Raw genomic sequence first — 12,038 nt, forward strand, 5'->3', positions numbered from 1 at the left:
ACATTGAATAGACATTGCAGCTTACGGATCCCGAATGCGTTAACAGCAGCTGAAATTTAGAAATCCATCTTGATAAAGTAAAAAACACTGCAGATGGGTTTTATCACTTAGCTGTGACAAAAAGTGATATAAAAAAAGTCTATTGCTTAAATTAGAGGTGCAGAATCTAACATACTTGAAATGTTCTTAGTTTCCTCCCAAACAGGATAGTTGAATTAGATACTCATCAGCATTTTATATTTCCCCTGAGAATACTTCCCTGATCTTTATATTTTATTCTATGATATCTAGTCGTTTTACTTATTTTCACATCCTTTTAAAAATGTTTATTTTAAACACAGCTGCAAAATGACTAAAGGATGATCCTGATGCAAACTTTGACATTTACCAAAAGAAAAGAAAAAAAAAAAAATGAAAAAAAAAAACAAAAAAGCCCAAAAGAAGCTTCCAAGCAAATTTTGATTGGCTTCGTTCAGACAAGAAACACTGTAATGGGGTTACAGAGTCTGACAACAGTGCAGAAGAGAAATCTTTTTTTTTTTTTTTTTTTTTTGTGTTGCTAGAATCTAGTAAATGCATGTGAAATTCTACCATAGAGTTTGTTTTCAATCCATGTGGAAGGAAGGGTTCGAGGGAGGGGAGCATTATTACAGTCCACGAGAGGTGTCTCCTCTTCTGAGAGCCCATCATCATAAAGTAAGGAATCAGAAGGGGTGGAAGCCGCAAGATCTAAGTAGTCCTAAGAAATGAATGCATAAAAAGCTGGGTTAAAGTAAATGGCAGTCTTGTTGCTTGGGTGTAAAGGCTACACATGCACCTTTGATAGTACTTCTACACCAGGCTAGGTCTCCTTTTCTGCAAGTATGGCACCTTTACGTACTTCCCTTACTTAATTCAGCTCATCGACAGCAGAACCAAGAAGCCTATGGGCTGTGCTAGCCTATTCATTTGACCTTCAGTTTCTGCTATGCATTATATATGTCTGTGTCCTATACACATATATGCTAGAAAGAGAGGTGCTCAGGTAACCTCATCATTTTACAAAACCTATTACATAATTACACAGAAAATTAGAGCTGTGTAAATATTGCCAAATAAAGCTTTCACTGTTCTAAAAGCAATTATTTACATTAACCAGAAAACTTCACAGGTTTACACCCATGCCTCTGAACATACAACAGATATAATTTTTTCTTTGAAACTTTTTTTTTCCTTGGAAAATTTACTGAATATTAACCTTAAAAAGATAAAGCTACCTAAATTTGTAAATTGATTTTGTTTTTTATTTTTCTCCATTCACAAGGGCAAGAGAAAAATGACTAAATTTTTTTCTAGCTCTGTTTTGGATTGGCTTTGGTTTTAATTATGCTGAACGTGCCAGGAAATTTGCCAGCCTGTCCAGTCCAGCTTTGTCATTAGACGTGGAGATCATAAGGCTGAAGTTACCAAAGCCATTCTACGAGGCAGAACTACTTTCAAAAGTCTGGATGCATTTGAAAGAAATTAGGCATTTAAATGCTTTAAAACTTGCAGAAGAGTAATTATTAGTATTAAGAAAAAAGCAGATCGTTAATTCTGTACATTCCAACTCCAATGATCAGAAACGGTTTCAGAACCTTGTGCTTGCTCACACTTACCCTACTCTTCACCATCATTTTCTCTAGCTCCTTGCTGATCTCAGCAAATGTTGGTCTTTTATCTGGTTCTTGCTTCCAGCAGCGCAACATCAGGTTGTACCTGTGATCCCCCACCAAACGAAAAAAAATTATTTGTAAGTGGGTCAGGATTCTGCTCAAATCATTTAAATACAGCTCTAACATGAAGGCTACTCAGTTTGCATCAACCTTTATGTTGTGTTTTCTGTTAAATGTTCTCTTGAATGAACAACTGACATCAAAAGAATGGGCTTCTATTTTTGTGAGCATTTATGAATTTAAATGACCTTCTCAGAGGACTATCTCACGTGTAGGCAGCATGGCAGACTGCAAATTAATTTTGCTTACATATGACTTTGAAGACATTTGCATATCACGGTTGTGCATCTCAAAACATGGAAAAGAGCTTTTATGTCAAAAAGCTGAATTTCACTGCCGTGAAGAGGAAGAGGTGGTTTAGCTCAGAAGGATGAGATTGTCCTCACAGAAACAACTTCTCCAAAATGTTTATCTTCTTCACTTGTTTAAATACTTAACATTGTCTGCAAACTTGGCTTCAAGGTGAAGCCTCTAGGATATACCACACCTAAGACTACTGGTACAAATTAACACTCTTTTGATGGCTTCTATTATTGTTATTTTGTCATCTATTTTTATTCTAGGCTTCAGAAGTGTAACTCTCCAACCCAGTCTGCCGTTCCTGCTTTCAAGGCTAAGCACTCTAGTTAGAAAACTGTTCAAATTGAGGAAGTAATTGGCAGCAAGAATTACAGCAAGCTCTTGAAGAACACTCTGTTTTTTCTCTCATTCCTGATCTTTCTCTTAAAAATTTGACTCTTACTTGGATAAGGTAGAGAATGCATTTTAAGAAAATGAGTCCTCAAAGGGCTCTAAAAGATTGTCAGAAAAAAATTCTGAGTAAACCCCAAATATCTGAACTAGTCAGAAAACCATGGCTTGAATAGAAAAAAAGCTTCAGACATGGTCAGCTTGCCTAACCTAAGCATCATCAATGTTGTAATATATATTGGAAAAAAGAGGTCGTATTCCCTGCTGAGACGGGACAAATAAACAAAAAAATACTTGTTGGAGGATATTTGCAAGTGAAACTTGTGAACTTATTCTGCCCCTAATTTAGAAACCCTTAATAGTTTCTCACCATGTACAGTATACAAACAAAAATGATAGTTATATACTACATTTTCTTAGCCCAGATGTGACCAAAGCATCCTTCATATTAAAAATAAGTCAGGGGAAACACCATAGTGATTTTAGGCTGTTAATTGTCTAAAAAGTCTTAAGCCTGACCAGATTGGCAGGCCAAACATAAAATCATGTCTCATTTCCAAATGCTGTGGAAGAACCTGGAAGAGGAGATACGTCACACTGAGCGTTTTCATAAACAAATAGATAACAGCACAAATTGTCTCCAAACAGAAAAGGAATTATGCTAGGCTAACCAAGTCACAGAAAATCTATGTTTTCAAGGGTAAAGATTCTGGGGTATCTTTTCTCCTGTGTAATGCCAGGACAGTTAATAACAACAGGACAATAACAACAACTGTGGACAGAACATCTATGTTTTTGCAAAAATGTACCAAAACAAAACCCATTTTATTCAGTGTTTCAGCTACCACTGATCCATGAAATTCTCATTCTCACTCCAAGCTTGAATATTCAAATGTATTTGCTAAGAATACTCAAATTGTTTTCATTGACTGGCGAAATATGTTAGTCAATAGCCCACAAATATTTTGGATGTAGCTGCAGGCATTCGGCTGGTAATTCTTCTCCTGTGTTTTACTGTTCATTAATTTCATTACATTCTTTTGAGTAGTACTTATTTTGATTCTACTTCTCAGATAGACAGAAAAATATTTCTGTGGTATTTATTCAAACTTTTTATTTATTTATTCAACTCTAGAAATATTTTCTGAAACTGACCAAATCAAGTACTACTTACATTTCTTCGCTGCAGTTTTCTGGTCTCTCCATTCTATATCCTGTTTTTAGGAGGTTAAAGAGTCTTTCAGGAGCAATACCTGGGTAGGGATTGCCTCCCAAAGTTACAATCTCCCAGAGCAGAACTCCAAACGACCACCTGGAAAAGAAAAAAAGAAGCAGTAATAAGTTTCAAGAGCCTGGTTTGGCTCTCGCCCAATAAATCTCTTTCGAGTGTTTTGAGAACCCAACCAAATTCAAGACATTGCTGAGCCAGTGGGTCCTTACAGATGCATACAGGGACACATGGATTCACAAATACCATTCATTGCAAAGAACCAAGATAAAGGGCTTCCCCTCCTTTATTCATTGCCAAAAGCTAACCATGTCCCAGGAGGTCCCATCTTCTGTAGACAGCAGAAAGAGCACTTGGTGCTCCAGCACAAAGGCTGCTTCTTGCTCTGTGCACTGCTTCTGGAGGTGCCTCTATTTCCACTGCCTATGCCCAAATTAACACTTGTAGTCTCCATCAAATATAACTGTCTAAATTTACTGAAGCTGGCTTATCCATTTACCAAGGGACTGGTTTGTCATCTTAAACAGGAGACTGTATTTCTCTATATGCACAACGTGGTTATTTCAGTCACGAGCTGCACCTTTGATGTCAGCTGCTCTGTGAGATCATGAAAGCAAATGAAATAATCTATCATGGAAATATCAGATGGCTAAAATACAATATAACACAGAACAGAAAACAGAGGAAGCTTTTTTTCTGAAATGAACGGAAAGAATGGTGAATTTTTTAACCTGCTTTGTTGATGACCTCAAAGGCAAAAAAAAAAAAAAGATATTTTTTCAGTGAGTTGAGAATATTTAGATTAAATTAGTCCATCTTGGAGGACAAGGCAAGAAAAGAGAGGCAGAAATATCCTTTCTTCCTTTACTGGAAGCTTATTCCAGTCTCAAAAAAAAAAAAAAAAAAAAGCTACAGATTGCTGGAATCTTCTTGACCAAGAGAACTTGCCAAAACTTGGATGTTCTAAATGAAGGATGCCAGCCAATAGCATCTCTCACTTCAAAAGGATACTCAATGGGATGCGCCTGGAAGCAAAATTACACACAATTGATGACAAATATTTGCTTTTGTCCTCTCACTGTTGTGTAATTTTTGTGCTAGCTCCACTTTTAAGAAGATTTTATGAAGGGTTACTGGCCTAATTCCAAGCCTGAGGGAAATGTAGCAATGTAACTCACTTCTTTCCAACTGCTGTCCAGCTCTTTTGCTCTGACATGTCAGAAAAAAACAGTGACCCAAAAGTATAGTAATAAAATTTTGATAAAATGAGCAGGGAAACCAAACGACCTGTTTTACACAGTCCTAAATGGTGTGCAGCAGCTTTTCTCCCTGATGCCATTAATTGAATTAATTTTTAATCACCCTGCACATTCTTGAAAGCTAATGAATACTCATAACATTTTGATGTACTTTATTAATACGCTGCCCTTTTTAAAGTCGATTCTGCTCTGCCTTCAGGTTGTAATACTGCACATTATTATCTCAAATAAACTTGGCAGTGTGGCAGATTTTATTTTGCAAGTCCACCTCTTCTGCTAAAGAGAAATTATTCAGGATGTGAAAGGAGGGATCAGATGAGCGATTTCTTCATTAACTCAAGTTGTTCAGTAAATGGGCTTCCTAGAATAAAACACAGTAGAATTCTGCAATCTTTTCAAGCTCTTATACAAACTGGGTAGTGTGGGAAGAAAAATGGGAGACTAAAAAAATTCCCATTACCCTTTCTACTGATGAATAAAAATAATGATCAGAAAAGAAAAAATTAATGTGAACAGTCAGACAGCAAACTTGCTCTCCAATGATGTCACTGACCTCTGAATCAAGAAGAGATTTTGTAAATGCTGGCAAGTGATACTGTTATTAAGTACAGCTAACCACTGACTACACAGAAAGGCTTCAGAAGGAAGAAACTGGAGAACAGAAGTATAGAGCGTGAGAAAAAAAGCAGCACACTGGAACGGCTGCTGCTGACTATATTAATATATGGTCAGCTAAAATATAATTGCATCACCACAAACAGTAAGGAATACTTCCATAGAGTGTGGTTCTCTAACACTAAAAGTAGCCCACAGGAAGGGGCTGGACCTGTGAGTTCTTCCAGCTCAACCTTTTTGTGGTTCTGTATGATTCTGTGAATAGCAGTGGATCAATCAACAGTTCACAAAGAGGCAGTTACATGGCAACACCAACTGTTCTGCCCCTAAAGCTGCTCTCCACAGTGTTATATTAATTTAAATATATACATATGCTACTGCTTTTTTTTTTTTTTTTTTTTTAATTTTTAAAAATTCTCTGGGAAAACTCATTGTAGAGAAACAGGTTAGCATAACAGATAATCTGAGCATGAAAAAAAAAAAAAAGAAAAAAAACAAGAAAAACCTTTAGACAGGCCTAATTCAAAGTGACGTTCTCCCAAGGGTTCCACCTACTTTTTTCTTTTCTTAATCCAAATGAAAAAAAAAAAAAAAGACAAACAGAAATACTTGGCAAATTCATTTTGTAGGAAATTTTCCAGTCGAGCAAAATACTTTATTTCACTGAAACTGTTCTGAGCTGCAGAGAAATCAGTAAAAGGTGAATAAAAAGTAAATATTGAAAGGTTCCTATTTGCAGATACTGCTGTCATCCAAGTGGTTTCCTCCACAGTGAAATGTCATTGAGATCAGAATGTTTTATGCTGTTTGAGTTCAATGAAAATAGTGCATTAGTTAGTCAAGATTGTCTTTCAAGGGGTATTTGGAAGATATCCAAAATGCTACCTGGCAGAAAATCAGGAGCAACTACTGCTGTTTTTGCAATCCCTTGGAGATTTTTTTCTCCTAAATAAGTAACACTTTGTTTTACAGTGTCTGCCTGCAGTCTGGTCACAACCACTATTCATCCCATGGAGAAAGGAATATGAAAGGATGTGATTCTAAGTTAAATGTGTACAAACACTCCTCTGTTAGACTCTTTCCTCATCAGACAGTGAGAACAGCCTAGCTGTGGTAGTTCTGCAGCCTTGCCATCAGCAGTGAGGAAGGAGCACATCTTCAGGAATTTAGTTTCCCTAGTGATGCAAATGAGCTTGCATCTTGGCACTGGAACCAGACTGCTCTCCTGAAGTGTAAGTTGGCTGCCATTAAAATTAATTGGAATTACGTCACTGATTTGAATAGGAGTGAAGTCAGATTTAACACCTCTCCCTATCGACCCCTGTCCTGTATCTGCTGGTTGCTGTTAAAGACAAGCAATGAATGAGAACTGGGCATGGTGGGTTCAACTGTTGTCGCTGACAACTAAGATTAGTGATTTTTATCTACATCTTCAAAGGCAATCATCTCACATGCACAGCTGCAACCCCTGCTGAATACGGCAGGAAGTTACCTAAGTAACTTTTATAATTTTTCCTCAGATTTAATTAAATGGCAAAAATAAAAACCAAAACGTATCAATGACAGCATGTGGGGCCATGCAGGCTGCGTTCTGTCTCAGTTTAAGCGTTAAGAGCTTTGATTACTATGCACATTATTGTTACTTCCTCCCCTATCTCCTCGAACAAATGCATAAACCATAAAGAATTTACACTTACACGTCACTTTGTGTTGTATAGATATGATCAAATAGGGATTCTATGGCCATCCATTTAACAGGTATCCGACCCTAAAAAAAATATATATATATATATTACTGGTCAGAGATTCATACTTCTAAGCGGAACACCAACATATTAACTACTTTTTTTTTTTCAAAACTGTAACAGGTACTCTATTCGTGCTCTAAACATTTCCAAGGGACAGAACGATTTAGCATTGCATATAAAAAAGTGAAGAGAATAACCGAATTTTGTAAAATCACTGAATTTCATCCTTCACACAAGCTGACAGATGATCTGTTAAGCTCTGTAGTGATGAGCATCTTTGAAGCAAAGAGAAAATAGCCTTTCGTTACATGATTGTCCCAAGAAATAAACTGCATTTATGTAAAACATAAAAATACCAAACAACCAGTCCACAGAACACAGCTAACTGCATGTGGCAAAGCCCTTTCTATGTATGATCACGTCCTCGAAAGGTCATTTTCATTACAACTTATTTTGACTTAACGAAACATTCACACAAACAGCACTGTTAGCTGAAAAAGAAAAAAAGCCAACCACATAACAGAAAAAGCTAAATGTAAAATGTGCAGTATTTATAGCAGTGTTTTCATTACATGATACAACTTTCACATGCAAAAATTTCTGTTGGCAACTCTTCCATATTGAGTCATAGCGGGAACCGAACCAACACTACAGATCTTATAAACAGTCAGAAGAAAGCAGCTTTAGCGAATTTCACATCACAGTCTGGCCTTGGCGTGACATGTAAATGTAAATGCTGTTCTGCTGATGTCAATGGCAGTATGCAAACATGCAAAAAGCAAGATTTGGATTGCCGTATTTGACAGTATTTTGATTTTTGAAATTTTTTTAAGAATAAACAGTGGCAAGTTTTAATTAATCATCTTCATCCCAAAACTATTAATCCCAACTTTTTTTTTTTTTTTTTTTTTTTTTTTTTTGAGAAGCAGTGATGTGATTCAACAAGAGGACTTCATCATCTTTCCAACAGATTTCCCTTCCAAAGTCTTACAGGGGATTTCCAAAAAATTCATTTTCCAAAATCCTACAGGGGAAGCAGCATGATGATATGATTAAATGATACGATGATGTGATGGATGCCCTGTTCCTGGAGACATTCTAGGTCAGGCTGAACAGGACTCTGAGCACCTTGTTTGAGATATAGGTGTCCCTGTTTATTGGAGTGCAGTTGGACTAGATGGCCTCTAAGGGTCCCTTCCAACTCAAGCAGTTCTGTGATACTATGCTATATGACATGCTGAATGCTGCTGTGTGCAATGCAAGCAGACAGAACTGTATCTAGACACTTGATCATCATTTGCAATGGCAAGCAAAATAAAACTGCTTTAAATAATCTTTAACAGGAAGCATTAGCAGATTCCGTAGTCTGTGATCTACCATGCTGATTAAGATTTGGTATCTTTCATATGTATAAAAGAATTTCTAGCAGGAGTTTTGCTTCAAGTCATCCGTATAGATGTGATAATTCCCAAAAATAAGACTTAGTAGAAATTGAATGTAGTTTTTAAAACCGTGGCTTTGGTTTGAGCTTCTTTGTTCATGTTTTTAATTAGGAAGAGGGAGAAGAATGGTGATTTGTTTATTTCTTTTCAAGCAGTGTGCTGAGGAACTGGTTAAACGAGAAGGCCCACCTCATTTAAAAATGGGCTGTGCTCTATCTGTAAATAGGTTAATGAGCACATCTCCTGCAATGAATAAGGGTGGCATTGTTTTACATTTGCTAACACCTACTACTTTTATGTGTCCTGCCCGTGTAAAATCTCTAGCAGTAGGAAAAAGAAATGATTTCTTACAGAGCATTTGGCAGGAAAAAGGGAAGGGAGGGGAGAGGAAGGGAGGAAAAGGGACCACAAAACCCAGCAGATTTCATCCTAATATTTATATATTGGCTTGCAACTTTTCACAGGATGACAGAATCCCCTGGGGTTGGCAGGGACCTCCCTCTGGTGGTCACCTAGTCCAATCCCTATGCCCAGAGCAGGGTGTGCTATAGCAGGCTTCTTGAGAACGTTTCCAGTTAGGTTTTGAATATGCCCAGGGATTGTGACTCCCTGGGCAGCCCGTTCCAGTGCTTCATCATTGTCAGATTTTTATTTTTTTTTTAATTTAAATTGAAATAGAATTTCTGTTATTTCAACTTATGCCTGTTGTCTCTTATCCTTGTCAGTGGTCACCTCTGTGCGCATGGCTCTGCCTTGTTTCCTGCCTCCTACCAGTATTTGTACATGTCAGAAAGATCCCGCTAAGCCCTCTTTTCTCCAGGCTGAACAGTTCCAGCTCTGGCAGCGTTTCTTGGCATGTCAGATCAAAGCCTTAAATGTCATAATGGCTCTTTTGTTTATTGCAACTAACTTTTACAAATTAGAAACCAATTCATTTCGTAGGCGAGTGAGGAACTTAAAAAGCACATTTACAAATGAGAATGAAGAAATGGACGAAGTAATAGTGACTTGAGTACAGTATACTGTTACTGTACCACTAGTTAAGCTAATATTTTTGCCCTATCTTCAATTTATATCTTCTATAGAGAATTAGTCATAGTTAATTATTGTCATTATTCATAAAATTAGCTGTTATCTTCTTCTCTTTACTATGAGAGTGGTGAGGTGCTGGAACAGGCTGACAGAGAGGCTGTGGATGCCCCGTCCATCCCTGGAGGTGTTCAAGTCCAGGTTGGATGGGGCCCTGGGCAGCCTGGTCTGGTATTAAATGGGGAGGGTTGGTGGCCCTGCATGTGGCAGGGGGTTTGGAGATTCATGATCCTTGAGGTCCCTTCCAACCTAGGCCATTCTGTGATCCTACAGTTTAAATCCCTTCACTTGATTAGGCAATAATTCTCACTACTGCTATTAATGTGCAGTGTACCTTGCTCCTCTTGACATACGAATCTTCTTCATATACATCACGAGATAAGCCAAAATCAGAGATCTTCATTTTGCGCCCTTCTGCCACCAGTACATTCCTGGCTGCTAGGTCACGATGGACAAGCTTTTGAAAGAAAACCAACAACAGTATTTATACTTCTGAAGGAACATACTGACACATCTGTCTGTCACAAGGACACGCTCACATCACTATCACACAGCTCTACCTTCATTTCTGCCAGGTACTGCATTCCTCGTGATATCTGCCATGCAAATGATATCAGATCTCCCATTGTTAAAGCTCTCTCATCGGGGTTATCCAAATAACTCGAATTCCTGTTGCCATCACTACCCACGTAGCTTGGTCCCACTTTCCGACTTTCCCTGAGAAAACTGCGCAAGGAGCCATATTTAGCATATTCCACAATTAAATAGAGCGGGCCTGGAATAGACACACACACTGGTAAGTTAGCAATTAATCACAGAACCATAGAATCATAGAGTCACTCAGGTTGGAAAAGACCTCAAAAGTCATCGAGTCCAACCACAACCCAACCATACTGCCCTAACTCTAACAACCCTCAGCTACATCATGTCCCTGAGCACCACATCCAAATGGTTTTTAAACACATCCAGGGATGGTGACTCAACCACCTCCCTGGGAGCCTATTTCGGTGCTTAAGAAGGTAGTCTTTTTTTTTTATTCCTTTCCAGAAAGGCCTCTTCTAATCAACACATTATTTTTAACAGTCAGAGGATCCAGACACCTCTGTGCTCAACATAAAAGGCACTGAATGAGCCACGAAATATTTCTAACTTATATTCTCTATGAGCAAATTTCAGCTCAAATCGAGCCATAATTCAGCCAGTAACCTATTCCCTCATCTGGATAATTTGAGGTTGAATAAAGACAACCTTCATAAAAATCACATCTGTGAAACAGCCTAACTTCGAAAAACTCATAAAAATAAATGGATAAATAAATAAAAAGCAAAATTCTTTTCTGTAGCGCATGATGCTGAGCTCATAAAGCTAATTCCAATGTTGTATTTAAGGAGCCTTTTCAGAGTGCTTAAAAACAGTCTGACATTTCAATCCATTAGTTTCTCCTCCCCGTTATCCACATGAATAATATCCACTCCGAGTTTTAATGCTAAAGACATTTGCCTGCTCTATCAAAACCCTCCCACTCCATACGCCAATGAATTAGCTTGATATTGTTTAAAATCCTGTGACTCAGTAACAGTTCACTTCCTTAGGGATGAAAAGATGCATTGTACTGGAAAGAAAAAAAAAATCCTGCCCTGCTGGTTCATTACCTTGCTAAGACTCAGAGAGGACTCAATCCTGAATTATATTCTCTGTCTATAAATAATAGTGCCATCTGCAACAGAACTGGGTGGGCAAAAAAGGCAGGCCTTAGCCTGAAGTTGCCACATACATACTGTAATTCTAGGCTGCAAAAATCACAAAGTCTTTAAGGGAGAACAATCACAATTAGAGACACAAAATGAGGAGAATTGCTTTGCAAATTCATTTAATGTGAACAGAAATTATTCAGATCAATTCCTATGCACAACAATGAAAATTGGAAGTTATAATAAGTAGATCTGAAAATTTCCTCCCTCTTAAAATATACTTTGCAATGACTGTGGCTTTTAACAAATCCATCTTAAGAGAGCTTTGTGAAACAACAGCAAAACTCAGATGTCAGTCAAACCATCAAGCTAAATTTTAACAGAGGGATCTGTAGTTATTAAAAGGAGATGTCACTCTCTGAACTCAGGCATCGAAGTAGTTATAGAGTGAAAGTATAAAAAGTATATGGAGTGAATAACAGTAACTATAATGAAAGCTCCATTAGTATTTAAGAAATAATC

General features: G+C 37.5%; 1 protein-coding gene across 2 annotated transcripts in view; it reads right to left on the reverse strand.

Annotated features, from left to right (window-relative positions):
* Window positions 1-12,038, reverse strand: part of RET (ret proto-oncogene) — an 82,455-nt gene that overhangs the window by 4,101 nt on the left and 66,316 nt on the right. For both annotated transcript variants that reach the window (XM_085229567.1, XM_085229568.1), the window contains exons 15-20: window positions 10,386-10,600; window positions 10,160-10,282; window positions 7,244-7,314; window positions 3,619-3,756; window positions 1,638-1,737; window positions 592-739 (exon numbers count right to left, since the gene is read on the reverse strand). In XM_085229567.1, coding sequence (XP_085085693.1) covers window positions 592-739; window positions 1,638-1,737; window positions 3,619-3,756; window positions 7,244-7,314; window positions 10,160-10,282; window positions 10,386-10,600 — 795 coding nt within the window. The remainder of the gene's footprint in view (window positions 1-591; window positions 740-1,637; window positions 1,738-3,618; window positions 3,757-7,243; window positions 7,315-10,159; window positions 10,283-10,385; window positions 10,601-12,038) is intronic.

The sequence above is a fragment of the Meleagris gallopavo genome, chromosome 8 (assembly GCF_905368555.1).
Source record: "Meleagris gallopavo chromosome 8, MGAL_WU_HG_1.1, whole genome shotgun sequence".
Taxonomy (NCBI): domain Eukaryota; kingdom Metazoa; phylum Chordata; class Aves; order Galliformes; family Phasianidae; genus Meleagris; species Meleagris gallopavo.